The sequence below is a fragment of the Oncorhynchus nerka genome, linkage group LG13 (assembly GCF_034236695.1).
Source record: "Oncorhynchus nerka isolate Pitt River linkage group LG13, Oner_Uvic_2.0, whole genome shotgun sequence".
NCBI lineage: Eukaryota > Metazoa > Chordata > Actinopteri > Salmoniformes > Salmonidae > Oncorhynchus > Oncorhynchus nerka.
Window position 1 is genome coordinate 36485572 of NC_088408.1, and position 18535 is coordinate 36504106.

An 18535-nucleotide genomic window follows, 5' to 3' on the forward strand; every position below is an offset into this window, starting at 1 on the left:
GTGTACACCTGGTCTGTAAGAATATTGGGTTAGACTTGCAGGTGTATACCTGGTCTGTAAGAATATTGGGTAAGACTTGCAGGTGTACACCTGGTCTGTAAGAATATTGGGTTAGACTTGCAGGTGTACACCAGGTCTGTAAAGAATATTGGGTTAGACTTGCAGGTGTACACCTGGTCTGTAAGAATATTGGGTTAGACTTGCAGGTGTACACCTGGTCTGTAAGAATATTGGGTTAGACTTGCAGGTGTACACCTGGTCTGTAAGAATATTGGGTTAGACTTGCAGGTGTACACCTGGTCTATTAGAATATTGGAGCTGAAGTACAAGTGTCGACCAGGTTTGTATGAATGTTTGGGCACTGGGGTAGACCTGTTTTATATGAGAACCCATGTATTGATCTGGTTTATATGAGTCATGGGGTGTAGAGATACACAAGGCTCAATTCAGGTAATGGGTCTGGATGGACCTCTATTGCCCATTAAAATCCTTTCTGGCAATAATTTTGTGGTAGGAAATTATTAGCGTGTACAGGTTAAAGTCGTAGGACTAAGATATGCAAATGACAGGGTTGGGATGTACAGCGACTAGCTGGATAGGTTACTGTTGGTGACGTGGGGAATACAGGCCTAATGAAAGTGGGTAACATGGCTGAGATAGGCAAGTAACATGGATGAGGTGTATTGGCAAAGGAACTGGGGTCTATGAGTAACAAATATGGCATTTGGGGCTAGGATATGGGTACTTGATTGTATCAATATTAGGATATTTGTCACTCCCTGACCATAGTAAGCTGTTTATTCTCTGTGTTGGTTGGGGTGGGATAGTGACTTGGGAGCCTCATCTAGGTGAATTTGTATTTCTATGGTGGCCTGATATGGTTCCCAATCAGAGGCAGCTGTTTATTGTTGTCTCTGATTGGTGATCATATTTAGGTAGCCATTTCCTCATTTATGTTTGTGGGATCTTGTCTACAGTTAGTTGCCTGTGTGCACACAAGTAGCGTCACGGTTCGTTTGTGCTTTATTATTTTGTTTGGTGAGTTTCAATGTTTTAAATATGTGGAACTAAATATGTGGAACTCTACGCACGCTGCGCCTTGTTTGTTTATTTTATTATAGGCAAAGCACAGTTATAGGCAAAGCACAGTATGTTCCCATCGGTCACAATTGTGACCAAGAATAAAACAAATTTTAAAAAAAAGATACTTTTCAATAAAAACATTTTTTTTTAAACAATCTGGATTACAAGTTAGGGTTACTAGTGGTATAACATTGCATAGTGGCGTGCCTGAGAAACAATGTGGGAACAAATAGGTTAATGGTAATTGTATGACATCGAAGTGTCAAAATATTTGAGGAAAAAACTAATGCATCCTTTATTTGCATAGACAGGTCAGTCCAACGATTTCCCTGAAAAGCTTTGTCTTCATAGTCAGAGGGAAGTACATATTGTACATAATGTACTCTGCAGGTGGAGGACAGTAAGCTTTAGTGTGTTATAAAACAACATGGTTAGAGACCATTACAGCCACACTCCTTCCTGGTTGTTAATCATCATGAGGTAAAGTGACATTGCATGTGCATTCAATTAAATGTTGTATGAAGCTGTACACAAAAAAAGCTATCTGGCAATATATCAATCGTAATAAGTAAGTAGAAAAGTATGGATAAAGTACAAAGTAAAAAATAAACTCTCAAAAATATGTTAGTTACAATCACAGTACTAAAGCAGTTAAGTGTTTCAGATGAGTTTTTAAAAATTCCTTCATTTGATTTGGCAATTTTTCCACATACGGTAAACATAAACAAATTGCCATTATGAATAGCTATACCACTCTTTAGTAGTGTGTCCCCCCAAAACCCAGTGTAAATGCCCAATAGGTTATTCTTCCATGTTGATCACTAGGCTCCAGTTGTTCTGTAGTTCAGTCAGATCACTCTCACCCTCACACTCCTCTGACTGCCTCACCACCACAGAGGGTAAGATCTCCACCTGCTCTAACTCCCTGTTCATCTCCACCTCCACCTCTGGAATAGGCTTGGAGAGCAGAGGGATCTGGAGGATCCCTGTTGTAGGGCTCCAGTCAACACAGTTACCGCCAGATCCATCCTCTTCCTCAGACTCCTGTGGAAACAGCGTATGCCTCTGGGTTCTGTACAGGTTGACCTGGGATAGCCGCAGGGGCTGAGTACCCCTCCTGTTAGACTGTGTCTCGTACTCTGAGGGGTAACTTTGGGGCTCCTCAACCTTGTCTTCCCAAAAGTCCACCTCAGGGGTCTCTCTGACTGAGAAGTGCTGCGGTGCGTAGGGACCCACCCGATCAGGCTCTTTGTAACTCGTGCTCTCCTCCCCCATCTTTAGACCAGACAGCAGTGGAATTCCAAAGAGCCCTTTCTCCACAGGCCCCTGTGAACATGGCGCAGATCTCTGTGCTATGTGCGTATTGACCTGGCTGAGATGCAGCTGCAAGGTTTCCTCACTGCGAGATGCCTCACTTTCCCTCATTTCCGGAATCTTTGGGGACGCTCCAATGAAGCCGTATTCTAGGGGCTCTGGTTGGGCCTCCCTGAAGTCATCTTCCCATGATCCCTCCTGACAATCCTCTCTGCCAGGGGCTTGCTGGGCAGCGTAGGGTAGTATGGGCTTCCCTTCTGAATGTTGGATGAGGGCAAGGATAGTGTTGGGATTTATGGGCATCATCTCCATGGGCTTGGCCATGTTGACCAGTACCACGTTCACTGTCACAGCTTGCTCAGGACGGAAGGTCTGCGGTGGGTTCGGAATGTCCGATATTTCCTGAAACAGGAGAAAGGTGGACATGCATTTTAGTAAACTGCACTTCATAGCCATTGTTGAAGTATTCTATTGGTCACATAAGTCACACAATTCTTACCAGGAAAGGGGGGCTTTTCTGTTTATTACCACAGACAAAGTGGTAGGCAAGGCATCCGACCAGGATCAGCATGAAGAGGCAGATGACTGATGGGACAACGGCTCCCAGCAACATCAGTAGCAGCTGGCCATAAAAGGGATCTGTAAAGACAGTGGTGAGGTAGAGGTAAAATAAGACAGATCTATACAGTACACAGCCGTTATAGGAAAGGGAAAGCCCATAGGATAAAGCTGAGAAGACAAACCCACACTCACTCACTAGCACACGCACATACAGACACACACAAACACCCCTTGAAACATCAACATCATTCCTTCTCTAACAGGAAGAGAAAATACACCCTGGGAAAACACCTCAAGTTGTCTCATTCCTCAAGTCCTCTCGATTGTTTTGTCGTGCTGTACCAAAACCTGTTGAGTAGACTTATCCTGACAGATAGAAAAGAACAATGCACACTAGGTCATTGGAGCAAGATTAAATCGAGTCTCATCTTACCCTTTGAGGTTGTTAGGCACTGCCATTCAGATGCATGACAAGCAAAAAGAAGTGATAGGACCTGGGCTTTAGCAGAGAAACAATACTGGGTTTCAAAGGCAAGCAGCCTATATTCAAAGGATCTGTTTTCCACAGTGAAGTGTTGCTGAAAGACAAAATGTATACAGAAAGTTAAAATACACAATATAAAACTAACAATCATAATTAATCTTAGCTAAATATATAATACAAAAAAAATATAATTGTAGATCACAATCTATTAATGCAGCAACTTATTAATCACTGATTAAAGTCCCTGTAGACAGTCCTACATATTATGTAATTTAATTCTTTACACAGAGTTCCAGTAACCTAACACCAACCGTTTTGTTGCTTGTGTTGTCGTACACAGACAAGTTGTAAGTCATCTGAGGGTAGAATTTCAACAAGGAGTAGTCTTTTGTCATATTCCCAGTCTTCCATCTCATTGGACCCTTCAGCTTAACGGTAACACTATTCTCCTTCACCACAAGTTTGACAAGTGGAGGTCCAAAGGTTGCTGTTTGAGAAAGGTATAAAAAATATCCTATCATATGTGGCCTGACACATTCTCCGATTGAGTGTTTCACTTTGGCTCCTCTTTCATAGATAAGGAAAATGATCTTTGAACAGGATCTCAACTTACTGTCAGCTTTGGGTTGGAAACTCTTTTCTGTGAGTGTCCATTTGGAGGATCCGTTTTTGCCCAAAGCCTTGACTCTAGCAAAGTAGACTTCATCCAGGTCAGTTGTCTCATTGGATAGATCACACCAGGTCTGAGGGATGTCTCTGCACTTCTTCTTCACCCTCCAGCGCACCCGTCTCGCTCCACCATCCATGCGGTCACCATAGCTAGGAGACAACAAATGAACACATAATGAGATGTGTCCTTAAATCCATGGATCATGGACATTTATTTACAAGTAGTTCATGGAAAGCTCAGTCTCTCGTGACAAAACCGAGTAGCTGATTTGGTTCTGGGTGCCGAGATCGTGATAAAGGCTAAAGTGTCCTCACATTGCATATTCCACTGTGTAGTTGGTGTCATTTGGTGCGTCTTTCCCAGGATGCCACTTTACAATGTTCCTCAGGTTCATGGAGTTGAAGTGTACTCCTTCGGGACGCGCTACAGAGGTAACGTCTGAGACCACTAGGAAAGGAGAAAGAGCAGAAAGCAGATGATCAAGGTCATTTCAAAATGACTGCTGGAGCATCAGTCCTTAAACAGTTCTAAAATAATATAATTATATTATAGAGAAATAAAGAGAGCGATTTAGACCCTTCTTTTGGAGACTGAAAATATATATATTTTTTATAGAACAGGATGTTGTGATGAAATTTGAACAATAAAAGATTTCATAAACCCTCAAAAAGACACCCTGCTTTTCCTCTGACTGTACGAGACCACATCTTTGTTTCCTGTGTGATTCAGAATACCACACGATCACGTAATTCAAGGACATCTCATGATTAGATAAAAGAAAATGAACCCTGTTCAGTGCATCATAAATGTCATTGAGCGCTGTTTTTCTGTATGCATGCCAACAACCTTTTTGAAATAGCTTTGATCAATGCCTTGAGTATCAACTTGTCATGAAATGTAACACGTTTCTCTCCCATTTCAACTCACTATCTACATCTGCTGGGTATGCTGATGGTAAATACATTTAGAGTGAGGTTCCACGTCAAGCACAAGTAAAGTGAGTGAAAACAAAAGTAAACCAAAGTAAATGCCACCCACATAACGATGAACGTGTTTGGGTGAGTTCCAAAGTAACAAAAAAGTATTACATTGGTTAAACATGCTTAAAATGACTTTTTAAGGGAGAAAGGGGGAAACAAATTGAACAATGACACCTGAACAATGATAGCTGAACTATTCCTGTAGCTTGACAGTAGCAAATTATACATTGTAGTTGCAAAATATTGAGTATACTGTCTATAGGGCATAAAACCAAGCCAACGGTGTTCTCAAAAACATTGCCAGGTGATATGTGATCAACTGGACTGCACAGCAGTAGTAAACATTTTCTTAAATTGATTATGAGCTGCAAATGAAAATTAAGCCTACCTGCGGTCCATAGAGAAATAATGTAGAGATATTTGACCATTCTTTCCCGTAAAATTATTGGTAAATAGTTTATAACATTGTCATAACAAAAGTGTTGACACCTTTAAAAGGAGAATTGAGCTCATGGACATTTCAACCGATAGGCTAAAGTAAATTATTCAGTTCTAGGATCTCGTTCTTCCACATCGCTTCCATGTTGTTCACGCAGAGTGGTAATTCTTATCTGATATACCTTACACTGGCCAGGTCGCTTAGTCAAGTGACATGGGCGGAGTTATTTACTGTAAGATATTAGGAATTCGGAACACTAGCACATGTGCACATGGGGAAATAAACTAGGCCTAGACGTGAGTGTTTTTCCATACATTTTTAAACCCAGGTTATGGGATGATAACTTTTGTGATTTGATATGATTCAATGTTTTAACATTTAAAGTATGGATATGAAAAACACTTGTTCTGGTAGGGAACATCTGTCAGATTTGTGTAAAATGTTGTAATAACTTAAACATATTTGTTTGTGTTGGGTCACCATAGCATAGCACTTTTGACAGGCTCACAACATTCTTGAGATGGCAGTGCAGTGATTAATGTACTTGTATAGGCCACATTGCAAATATTTCCATGTTTGAAGACTTGTTTGACTGGTGTGAATAGTTTATTTAATTGTCATAGATCACCACCTTGTGGCATAAATGCCAACTCTCCACTTGAGGTTATTGATGACGTTGACGTTTTACATTATGATTTTGCATAAGCACGTTTACTTAGTTTAAACTGATCTAGACATATTAAATGTATCAGTATGATTAATAGTTTCATTTTAGATATGCCACAGACCATTGAAACGTAGATCGTATTGTTTTATTAAACGAAATGGCACCACAGACATGGAACAATGTACTGTGTCATATCGGTTTGTTTTTAAGGCTGCACCAACTTCCGGTTAACAAACGTTAGCCTTATAGCTGTAGAAACCATCTATAATCATTGAATGGAGCAAAGTGTCTATGTGATTTCTGACATGAATAGGTAAATTGTAGCGTTCATCGTTGAAGCATGGCGATTTCAATGGAAACCCAGCTCCAGAGTATATTCGAGGATGTAGTGGTATGTGCATTCTGTATCAGACAGCTAACTTTAGATAGCCAGCTGACGTTAGCCACTTACCTTTTGTTAGCAGCTAACGTTACTAGTTTAGCTAGCTAGCTTTTTTGCTAATTCACTTATGGCCGAATAGTTTTTGTTTAGCCACATTTTACAACAATCTCAGCATGCATTCTACTTAGCCTAATATTTGCTGCCTCATGTTGATCAAGCTAATGATACATGTTAATAGCAATGCCAAAACCCGCTAGCTAACTTTATACAACATTTCTACTTTAGCTATATAACGTTAGCCTATGACAACAGGAGTGTAATCATTATGCTGATTCTGTAGCAAAACCCGAAAACGAGAGGTTATATTTGACAGTCAGGTAGGTCCCTTCCCATTTAGTTCCGTTTGGCTCTTAAACGGCAAACGGTTTCCGTAATGAATACATCCTTAGATCGTGCACGTTTTGTCAGGTCATTAACTCTATATGTGATAGCTAGCTAATTTGTCGAGTGTAACATTCTAACCATTACTCCATTGATTGTCTATTCACTGAATGCATCATTTTCTTTTTCAGAAAACAGAAGTTATTGAGGAAGCCTTTGCAGGGTATGACTTCTGAAGCAGACTTGTTTTGTGAAGACATAGCTAGGCCAGATGTGCACTGTCTGCATCCCAGTTAAAGATTAAGTGCAGTATAAAAAACACTTCAGTGTCATACAATTTGTTGTAGTACTTGTGGAGGAGTTATGTTTTCATAGTTGTCTTTAATGACTTCGCATTTGTCTTCTCAGCATGTTTATGGACACACCTGAGGATGAGAGAACAAAACTTATCAGTTGTCTAGGTGCCTTTCGTCAGTATTGGAGCACTCTTCCTCCGGTGAGAGAGATGCCCAAGATTTGACACATGCAGCATCAAACATCATTCAAACCTTATACATTGCACTTGTTTCTGTAATTCCTCAGTAACAAGAAAGTTTGCTGCTTTTTTTCAGGATTCCCATGACCAGTGTGTGCAGTGGATTGTCCGATTCATTCATGGCCAGCACAGCCCCAAACGGATCTCTTTTCTCTACGACTGCCTCGCCATGGCAGTGGAAACCAGTCTGTTACCTCCCAGGTAAGGATGTGTTTTTCTCTGTGAGATAATGACTAGTGTTGTGTATTGTGCTGCGGACAGACAAATTAAATGTCATGTTTTCTCAGGATGGTGTGTCAGGCTCTCATAAACTCAGATAACCTGGAGTGGGAGCGGACACAGTTATGGGCCTTGACTTTTCGACTCATACGAAAGATCATCGGGGGTGTGGATTACAAGGTAAGAAACAATGCAATTGGAGAGGCGCTGTTGAAAGCCAAGGATGTACCACGTGTTTCCCTATAGCTCCTGAGTTAGTGACCAACTTTATATATTTAACCTTGCAAAATTGTATATATTTTTGTTTGGCCAGGCGTCTGAAGAGACCCGTAAACAATTCAGATCAAGTTTGAGAATTTTAAGTTTGTAATGTCGTCGACCCGGAAAAAAACGAAGTCTGCAAGAGCAGGCCACAGCAAGCCTGCGCCCTCTCCTGATTCGCCACCGGACGCTGCTAATGCCGGCCCCACGGAAACACTGACAGTGGAGATGTTACAATCCGTGATAGGCACCCTCAAAACCGATATTTTCGGCAAAATTGACTCTCTCTCTACCAATCTCAGGTCAGAGATATCAATGGTCAAAGACGAGCTTAAAAAATCTATTGAGAGTATAACGTTACAGAATAAGCTCGACGCACACGGAGTGGCTTTATCGGATTTGGAACGAGATGCTGCAGACCACAGCACTCGCATTAGCGAGTTAGAGGCTAACGTTGGCTCACTGACAACTAAGGTGGCATACCTCGACAATAGATGCAAAGATATGGAAAGTAGAATGCGGAGGAACAACATTCGTCTACTGGGAATACCGGAGGGAGTGCAGGGCCCAAGACCAACTGAGTTCATGGCCCAGCTGCTTCAGGAGCTGCTCGGTCTGGAGGAGAACTCACTGCTAGACCAGGCCCACCGCACTCTGCGTAGCCGACCACGGGATGGAGAACCCCCGCGACCATTAGTCATCAGGGTGCCTTTCTTTCACGTTCGCAATGACACACTGAGGAGATCGGGAGAAGCATCCCTTGTTGTACCGCATGGTGTGGAACAAATGGTTGGTTAGCTGATATTGTTAGCAGCCCGAATGGTTTGCTATCGAAGCCAATTTTGCTGGGTTCATCGACATTTGAATGTCATTCTCTTTTTCATTTAAAAAATGTCTAACCCAGGTTGCCGCCTCTTTCAATATCTGGCTGTTTTCATGGTTCAGTCGTAGTTTTACCATCTGTATTGCTGTTAAACCGCTCTTAACCGAGGCTAGTTTTCCTTAGACTCTGTTGGGGGCCAATCTATGTATGTTTGGCTTACTCTAGTTAAATGGTCACAAATCCCAGGTAGCACAGGGTAACAGTTATCATGCTTTGCTCAACTTTTTTCTATTTAGGGTTTTGCTTGCATCTCAGTTGGGGAGATGCTTCTGGAAGGGGTTTTAACCTCTTTATTTGTATATCGTTTTTATGTCTTTTGTGCCTTGTCGTTTGTCTTTGTTTTTTGGAATGGAAATACCTTTTTTACACTAAATAAATTCGGCTTTGGCTCCAAATTCATGGCTTGGATAAGACTTATGTACTCATCCCCTCAAGCCTCTGTCAGGACTAATAACACTCAGACTGCTTCCCTTTGCATCGCTCGACACGCCAGGGTTGCCCTTTAAGTCCCTTACCTTTTGCCCTCGCCATAGAACCACTTGCAATAACACTTCGCTCCAACCCCCTCATCAAAGGTATAGTCGGATATAGTCGGATATGGACATGAACACAAACTGTCTTTATATGCAGATTTATTATTATACACATCCAACCTTTCTGTTCCTGCTGCCCTTGCCTCTTTCGCATCCTTCGGTCACTTATCAGGGTATAAACTGAATCTCGGTAAAAGCGAGTTGATGCCGCTGAATATGGCAGAAAAAAAACCTTTACATAACTTGCCATTTAAAATTGCTCACAGTAGTTTTATTTATCTCGGGGTACATGTCACAATCAGATTTTTTTTATTTTAATCATGCCAACTTTGTTCCTCTTTTAACCCGTACGAAGGACGATTTGGAACGCTGGTCTTTGCTACAACTCTCCTTAGTCGCAATAATTAATTCTATTAAAATGAATACTCTCCCTAAATTCTTCTATCAGTTCCTTCTGATTTTTCTTCCCAATACACTTTTCAAAAAGTTTCGACGGCCTAATTACTACCATTTGATATGGGACAAAAAGGCCCCAGGATGCGATAACAGCTTTTGCAGAGGCCCAAACCAGACAACAGTCTAGCTCACCCGGATTTCAGAATCTATTATGAACCTTAGGATCATTCACTACTGGTTGCAGAGCAGAGAGATATTCCCACCCCCAATTTGGCTAGAGATGGAGGCTGCCTCGTCTATACCAGCATCATTGTCTTCCCTCGCTCACTCCTCCGTTACAGGCCTCCTCCTTCACCAAAAAAATATGTCAAAACAACATTGAAGATCTGCAATCAATTTAGGCGCCACTTTGGGTTTCAAACAACCTCTTTGGCTCCGGTAGCCTCAAACCCAGCTTTTCCTGGTGCTTTCTCAACGTGGTCTCGGCTCGGCATTAGAAGATAGAGATCTGTATATTAACAATACATTTAATACGTTTGAACAATTATCAGCTAAATTTGGTCTCCCCATACATCAATTTTTTTTTAGGTTCTTACAAGTCCGGAGTTAATCCACAGCATAGATCCAGGATTCCTCACCCTTCCTGGTGAAACCCAGTTTGACACATTTGTTATCCCACTTCCCACTCTGAAAGGCACCGTGTCAATAATCTATAGTCAAATTTTCTCTCTACAAGTTATCTCATTAAACAATATTACATCCTCATTGGAGGAGGAACTGGGTGAGGAAATATCTAATGAACTATGGGACGGGGCACTCAAAAGGGTTACATAGCTCTTTTATTTGCGCTCGACACGGCCTCATTCGATGCAAACTCATTCATAGGGCCCACTGGACCAAAGCAAGATTATCCAACATTTACACGGATGTGAACCCAAAATGTGTATGATGTAATCGGTCTCCTGCTAGTCATGTACACATGTTTTGGTGTTGCCCATCTCTTGTTGGTTTCTGGAAAGACATTTTTAACACACTCTCGGAATTAAGCGGCACACAGATCGAGCCAGACCCTTTCATTGCACTATTTGGGGTTTCCTTACCCACAATACAATTGACCAAAATGAATAAGGATGAAGTTGCCTTTGTCACTTTGTTAGCGAGACAGTTAATTTTACTTAGATGGAAATCATCTGCAGCCCCTTCTCATGCTCTTTGCATTAAATCTGTTTTGAATTGCATAAAGTTGGAAAACATTTAACACACTCCATGGGTCTATAGACACATTCTATGCAATGTGGACTCCCTTCTTATGTTAAACGAATACATTTCCCTGCAGTTCCAGAGTGATGTGTGTGTGTGTATATATACAACAGTGTAAATAGTTTTATTACATGTGTATTATAGGATATTATCTACTAAATAACATGAATGATGTGCTTCATTGTGTTCCATCACAGGGAGTTAGAGATCTACTGAAGGCTCTGCTGGATAAGATTCAGACCATCCCCAACACTGTTAGCTCAGCTGTGGTCCAGCAGCTGCTAGCTGCACGAGAGGTACGCCTCCTTTCCAGCCATAGGCTTTTTCACAAGAGTTTGGGGATTTCCTGTTGAAATAACCTGCTGAAATGTTTGTGTATCTCCTCGCAGGTGGTGGAGTACATCCTCGACAGGAACGCGTGCCTCCTGCCTGCCTACTTTGCCATTACAGAGATCAGAAAACTCTATCCCGAGGGGATGTTGTCACACTGGGTATGTTTTCAACCAGGATATATTCATGTCATTTGTGTGGATGATGAATTGATTTGAACTGAGATACATAGCATCTGAGCTGGTCAGTCTTTCACGCTATCCTTCTCTTTTATTCTAGCTTCTGGGCAGTCTCATGTCAGATTTTGTTGACAGTTTTCGACCCACTGCAAGAATTAACTCCATCTGTGGTAAGGCCACCGTTTGCACCTAACCTGCCTGGTATTGAGCAGTGAGATGCATATATTTATTTGGGACTATTGCGCAGAGACCTTTTAAGTGACCTATCATATGTTTGACCTGTAGGGAGATGCAGCCTCCTTCCAGTGGTCAACAACTCTGGAGCTATCTGCAACTCCTGGAAGCTGGACCCCACCACATTACGATTCCCTCTCAGGGGCATGCTGCCCTTCGACAAGGTACTACTCCTAAACCTATCATACCTATCACCTCCATAGAAATCTTTTACCCAGACAGTGTAAAGCCTGTTTTTCAAAGCTTTTGTCAAAGGATGTGGGTGTTTTCCCCCCCAGGACCTGTTTGAACCACAGACAGGGCTGCTGCGATATGTGCTGGAGCAGCCCTACTCTCGAGACATGGTCTGCAACATGTTAGGGCTCAACAAGCAGGTACTTCTCCTCTCCTTCCCTGTCAGCTCTCCCCTTCCTCCTCTACCTCCCCCCTTGCTCTTGGTAACACAGGTACAGTACACAAGCCAAGGACGCTCCAGATGACCAGCCTATCACGTGAGGTGTCTTGTACTGTATTTAGTGCATCTGATTACCTGTAGAATCCAGATGAAGGCAAACAACAATGGTTTGCATTGCTTTGTTTCTATAAGGCCAGCCTCCAATCTATTCCCTGCCAATTCAGTGCTCTATGTTTAGCCCCAGCCCTGCTTGGCAGCTCAAATCAACGGTGTTTCAAGTTCTGTCTGACTCTGCCCCTTTGGCCCAGGGACACACAACAACAAGTATTGGTGTAAGGGAATACACCAGCTAATATGCCCCGTCACATTCGCTTGATGTGTCTCTTAGGAGTACTCCGGCTTTACTGACTGACAGGGGAACTTGGAGCTGGCCTCCTAGTCACTGTTTTGTCTTCTCCTTTTTTCTTCCTTTCTTTTTGTTCTGTCCTGTCTTGCCCATCCTCCAATGCTCTAGACCTTGAACATTGCTCAGGTATGTTCACAATCTTCCTGTTGTATTGTGACTAACCAGTTACTGGACGCAGCTTCCTAGCTACACTGATCACGTCTAGACAACCCAAAAAATGACAAATAAAGCACAACATAGGGCTTGAAATTACCTTAGATAGAGGCCAATGTCCAAGAGCATGTGAAAGAGCTGATATGACAATGCATCACATTGACAGGATGTGCAAGGGTCTACAGTTCAGCTCCCCTTTGTTGGCCACGAAGTGTGGTCCGTAGACGTCACATCTCATTGGAGTTTTAATGCTGTGGCTGTTGCTGTCTGTCAAGACATCTCTCAAAGCTGTTTTGTAAGAACATACTTTCCCACAGATGCGTTGTGTTTGGTCTTGGGTTTCAGAATTCCATCTCCCATCCCAAGATCCTGTATACAAGTCCAGAAACACAGCAGCTTGACAATTATTTTGCTTCTCTGTCTTTCATAGATTATTCTACTTCAAATTTTCTATACATAGTTAGACACAATTGAAACACACTTTCAACTGCCTGTACACTGTGGCAAAATTAGTTAAGTGATTTACTTAGATTCTCATTTTATGGTGGCTAACTCCACTGCCCCTGTAGTCTCCCTGCATTAGACTATGAATTCATTTTGTTGAATTCATTTTGCAATTCTAAGAATGTGCAGAACAGCATTGTAAAAGCTCTCGTGAGATCTCAAGGGAAAATGATTGTAGTAAAATGTGAACAAATTGTATCAATTGCCACCAATTGATACAATTGCAAATTTGATATTATTAGAATCTACTTTGGTGTGTTATATTATTGAATACACTAGTTCCTTCCCTATTCCAATGTCCTTGGATTTAGTAGCCTATATATATTTATATATTAATTTTGAATGAAGCAAAAGCATGTTACAAATCATGAATCATTTACAATTTCAAACATGCAACATTACCAAATCAGCAAAGAGGATCGGACATTTTCTGTTTGAAACTAGAGGTGTACGTACCTGAGAATGACATGTTAATTTCAAGCCCTGATCTGCTGCATGCCGGAATGTAGTATAGTCCTGTCTGTTTTCAACTGTGGTTCAGGTGTATCTTGACGTTTGCACTGCAAGAGTTTTCCATTTGAATGTTAACACTAGATAGGCTACGTTGTTTCAAGGTACTAGATTGAAATGCACTTCGGGAATGTCCGGAATTGACCATGTCTTTGTTCCCATAGGAGCATGATCAAATGTATCTTTTGCCATTGAGGTTACATTATTGGATTTTGACACATCCACCACAACAGGGATGATTTGGTTCAAAAGCTACTATGAATCGTGCTGACTGACTAATTACTTTGCTTTCACCATGACTTTTGGCAGACAATCTCCTGATTTTGAGTTGTTTTCCTAATGCAATGGGTTGAGCTTTACTAAAATTATCCTTATGTTTCAAAAGAATGATAACTTGGACCTATCTTTGGTCCTGGCCCTCTATCGGAACATTGTGCTAAAAGGCAGCAAAAAGGCTCAAAAGAACCTACTGTATACATAATTCCATCGAAGATGGCTTTAACTCTTTAGATTCCATAAACCATTTCCATTGGTTAGACACCCATCAGACCAGCCTTAATCCAGTAAAGAAACCCCATCTCAGAAGAGCATGTGTTGTACCACTGTCCCCCCCCCCCACCCTTTGGAGATGATGCTACCCTCTGCTCACAGTGTGGTGTTGATGAATGGCAGTGTGTTCTATACCTGCATGTCACTTTCAGGGGGCAGCTGCAGTATATCAGAAAGAAAAGGTACTCTTTGTGGTGTCAGAACAGACTGGGTATATCGACGCTTGTTCTCAGTCTATCAGCATTGTTTTTCAGTAAACGTTTTGACCACAAGCCATTATTTATTCAGTGTAAGACTGATTGTAAATGTGCAGAGCACCACCTGTTGAGTAAATATTGTCTTAACAGGTGATTTACATTGGATAGATCACTGAAATTACTTTTATCAATGATGGCAAAAGTGACCAATGTGGTGATATAGTGCAGCTACTCTGGCATCTGGGCTTTCATTGGCAGTGGTGTAGTCTTCATGTCATGCTCTGTTTTGTGTGTGTTTGAGTCAGTGTGTACCCTCTGTGTGCCCGGGACAAGCTCTGTTTGTACCCAACATTTATGAGACTCCCGTTTGAGCCAAGTGTCTAGAGTGATGTTGGTGTGAGACCGTGTTTGGAGTGGAGTAAGAGGGAATGGAACTAAAATGAAGCAGTCAATGAGGCTAGTCAAGGGCACCTTTTTAAAAAAAAATATTTTTTTAACTCAACTACATCTCTGAATCCACTGTATGCTGATTTCACTTGTTTTGGTGAGGTATGGGCCAGTGCTGAATTCCCTGTGTGAGGTACATTTGACTTTTTTTTTTTTTTGTGAAAATGTTTACACACCCCTCTGACACCTGTCTCTTTGGGCTCCCCCCCAGCACAAGCAGCGCTGCCCGGTGCTCGAGGACCAGCTGGTGGACCTGGTGGTGTACGCCATGGAGCGCTCTGAGACCGAGGAGCAATTTGACGACGGCGGCACCAGCCAGCTCCTGTGGCAGCACCTCTCCAGCCAGCTCATTTTCTTTGTGCTCTTCCAGTTCGCCAGCTTCCCACACATGGTGCTCTCACTTCACCAGAAGGTGAGGTAGTGTTGATTTGAAACACACAAAACTTTCATAGAAGTGGACAGTCATTTGTCCTATTATCGTGAATGCTCTATTTTTGTTCTTGCTTCATTTTTACCATTGACAATTGAATTGGCTCTTTTGTTCCACACTGCTCGTCTGTGAGACAGAGAGACTGTTATACAGATCATGTCTAAAATGTCTGTCTTGTGTGTGTTGCTCCTCAGCTGGCCGGTCGAGGTCTGATCAAAGGCCGAGACCACCTCATGTGGGTCCTCCTCCAGTTCATATCTGGCAGCATTCAGAAGAACGCCCTGGCTGACTTTCTCCCTGTCATGAAGCTGTTCGATCTTCTCTACCCAGAGAAAGAGGTAGCCACTGTGTGTGTGTGTGTCTGTCGTTTCAGCTCCTCCATCTGTCAGAGCATCGCTGCAGGAACCAGGAGGCTCCACTCTGAACTGCATTGAGAGCTGCTGTCTCCAAGGGGACGCAATGAAGGCATCTGCAGCCCCATCTCACCCCAATTTACTTCTAGCCAAGTCTTCCATTAGCATGCAAATACTGGATCTGTTTACTAACGCTGCGCTAACACAGAATCATGGCTTTACTTGTCCCGCATAGTCCAGAGCTAAGTGGATATTTATTAGCTTTCTGACCAATGATGATACAGCCAATTGTGAATGAATGAGTGAAATATTTAGTGACAATACATTTTACTAGTCAGGTGATACAACCATTTACTTGGTGTCTACATAATTTAGAAGATATTGATATAAATTGAATGTTTATTGAAAGTTTTATTGGTATGACTGGCGACATCGTGATGTGTGTGTCTCTACAGTGCATCCCGGTGCCAGACATCAGCAAGCCCCAGTCGACCCACGCCTTCGCCATGACTTGCATCTGGATTCACTTGAACCGCAAGGCTCAGAACGACAACTCCAAGCTGCAGATTCCTATCCCCCACTCCCTCAAGCTGCACCACGAGTAAGAGAATGTCTCAGTCAATCAAGTGTATTTTATAAAGCCCTTTTTACATCCGCAGTTGTCACAAAGTGCTGTACAGAAACCCAGCCTGAAACCCCAAACAGCAAGCAATGCAGGTGTAGAAGCACGGTGGCTAGGAAAAACTTCCTAGAAAGGCAGGAACCTAGGAAGAAACCTAGAGAGGAACCAGGCTCTGAGGGGTGGCCAGTCCTCTTCTGGCTGTGCCGGTTGGAGATTATAAGAGTACATGGCCATTTAAGGCCAGATTGTTCTTGAAGACTTTCAAACGTTCATATATGACCAGCAGGGTAAAATAACAACCACAGTGGTCAACACCTCTGGAGTAAATGTCATTTGCCGAGCATTCAGTGGTCCAGGCAGCAGGTCCCACAGAAAAAGAGTGTCAAATCAGCAGTTCTACCTTTAGAGGCCAGTATGTACTTAACACCAGCTCTTGTCTGTCATGTTGTCTACTAGAACTCTCATAAGGAATCACTTAGGCAGCCAGTCTAAAAGTGTTTGTAGTCAGTGGTCACCAACTTGCAATATAACTCACAGATGCATGATTTGTGATGCCTTTGAGATAAAAGCAACATCTCAAATCTGGGGTTCGATTGCATTTAAACTGCTTGCCTCCCTCCTACCTCCTATAATATTTCACATGTCCTTGTGTGTTTAGGTTTCTCCAGCAGAGCCTGAGGAACAAGTCCCTGGGGATGACAGACTATAAGATCGCCTTGCTGTGTAATGCCTACTCCACTAACTCGGAGTGCTTCACTCTGCCCATGGGCGTGCTTGTGGAGACTATCTATGGCAACGGCAGCATGCGCATCACCCTGCCTGGCACCAACTGTACCGCATCAGGCTCCGTCACACCACTACCCATGAACCTCCTAGACTCTCTCACCGTCCACGCCAAGATGAGGTGGGCTATACTTACCACAGAGAGAGATACTGTATATCTATAGTCCCTACAACGACTACTACTGCTCCTTTCAATGGTGCTGTCAGGATATCACAGCAACATCACCAGTAATACTTAATTTAGTTAGAGCTCTTACTAGGGGTTATTGAAGTAAGAATGGAGCATCCTCAGTCTTCCGAGGCTTACATGAAAACTTGAGGATGCGTCCTATGATGTTTTTAATGAAGTAATTTTTTTTTAAACGCTTGAAATGCTGTGCTAAAAATAATCTAGACACCTGCCATGTTCTTTTTAAGGACACGCCATTATGCAATTTTATTCACATTTATACTGCCCTATTTAAAATTCAAGAAGGCTTGGATAATTTGTTTTTTTATTTAAACGTATAACATTTCAACTCTAGTCATCTTCCCTCGCTCTGGTTTAATGTAGCCCAGGGTGTATGAAATGGCTCTGTGCTAAATTACAAAGAACAGATGTGTTGAAGCGTGGTGTCTCCTCCCTCTTCTGTTGATCACTGTTTTATTCTCCCTGCTGTTAGTTGCCATTTACAATCGAAAGAATGGAGAGTGATAATGAGTTTAAACGGCATCCACCCATTTCAACCTAAAAGCTTTTTATTTTTTAAATTAATTTTTTTATACAGATGAGTGTTTTTTTTTTTTTTTGACAAGATGTTGTCGCTAATGAAAAATCATCTGCTCTAGCGGCTTTACAGTGGATTCAGTGCTTATTCATTTTACAATAAAGCCATCCGCAATTTCTGAGCCAATAATGCCTTGAACATTTGTACTTGCATAAGCAGTATTCTGACAGTTTAGTGATCAAAGCATAATATATAAGGTGAAAACTGCATACATTGGTCAAGTCTCATTCACATTTCCCCTGTCCCCTGTACTTTTAAGCCTGATCCATAGCATCGCCACTCGGGTGATCAAGTTGGCCCACGCCAAGTCCAGCATCGCCCTGGCCCCAGCCCTGGTGGAGACCTACAGCAGACTGCTGGTCTACATGGAGATAGAATCTCTGGGCATCAAAGGATTCATCAGTAAGTCCTGCAAACTCTGAATCCCCTTACAGAGCTTATCAATTCCTGCCTGCATTTTATTCCCCAAAAGAGACCTGGTTCATGTTCCGAAAGGCACACCATAACAAAACCTTTTCTCCCTGCTGAACACGCCCCTGGCCTGAGCGAGCAGCATGGCCAGATTAACTGTATTCCCAAATGCATCACAGATGTTCTAACTGCGACGACATGGTGTCTGTCTTGTTTTA

At 42.3% G+C, this 18535-nt stretch overlaps 2 protein-coding genes across 8 annotated transcripts in view; one reads left to right on the forward strand and one right to left on the reverse strand.

Annotated features, from left to right (window-relative positions):
* Positions 1–1093: 1093 nt before the first annotated feature.
* On the reverse strand, positions 1094–5728 carry il20ra (interleukin 20 receptor, alpha). The gene is made up of 7 exons (XM_029676879.2): positions 5481–5728; positions 4427–4559; positions 4056–4261; positions 3754–3929; positions 3392–3536; positions 2897–3036; positions 1094–2799 (listed from the first exon to the last, which is right to left on the reverse strand). Exons 1-7 carry the CDS (start codon positions 5518–5520, stop codon positions 1885–1887), a joined length of 1755 nt encoding a protein of 584 aa, XP_029532739.1. The 5' UTR covers positions 5521–5728; the 3' UTR covers positions 1094–1884.
* Positions 5729–6318: 590 nt separating this feature from the next.
* med23 (mediator complex subunit 23) overlaps positions 6319–18535 on the forward strand; it is a 30119-nt gene continuing 17902 nt past the window's right edge. The window contains exons 1-16 of one of the 7 annotated variants that reach the window (XM_029676876.2): positions 6319–6589; positions 7153–7184; positions 7370–7457; positions 7573–7697; positions 7784–7895; positions 11246–11344; positions 11438–11539; positions 11658–11727; positions 11843–11955; positions 12070–12165; positions 12700–12717; positions 15163–15363; positions 15576–15719; positions 16190–16335; positions 17015–17260; positions 18166–18308. In XM_029676876.2, coding sequence (XP_029532736.1) covers positions 6539–6589; positions 7153–7184; positions 7370–7457; positions 7573–7697; positions 7784–7895; positions 11246–11344; positions 11438–11539; positions 11658–11727; positions 11843–11955; positions 12070–12165; positions 12700–12717; positions 15163–15363; positions 15576–15719; positions 16190–16335; positions 17015–17260; positions 18166–18308 — 1786 coding nt within the window. In that variant the 5' untranslated portion in view covers positions 6319–6538. Of the gene's footprint in view, positions 6590–7152; positions 7185–7369; positions 7458–7572; positions 7698–7783; positions 7896–7934; positions 8766–11245; positions 11345–11437; positions 11540–11657; positions 11728–11842; positions 11956–12069; positions 12166–12699; positions 12718–15162; positions 15364–15575; positions 15720–16189; positions 16336–17014; positions 17261–18165; positions 18309–18535 lie in introns of those variants that run through there. The other 6 variants (XM_029676877.2, XM_065026387.1, XM_029676878.2 and 3 more) reach the window with 6 other exon arrangements.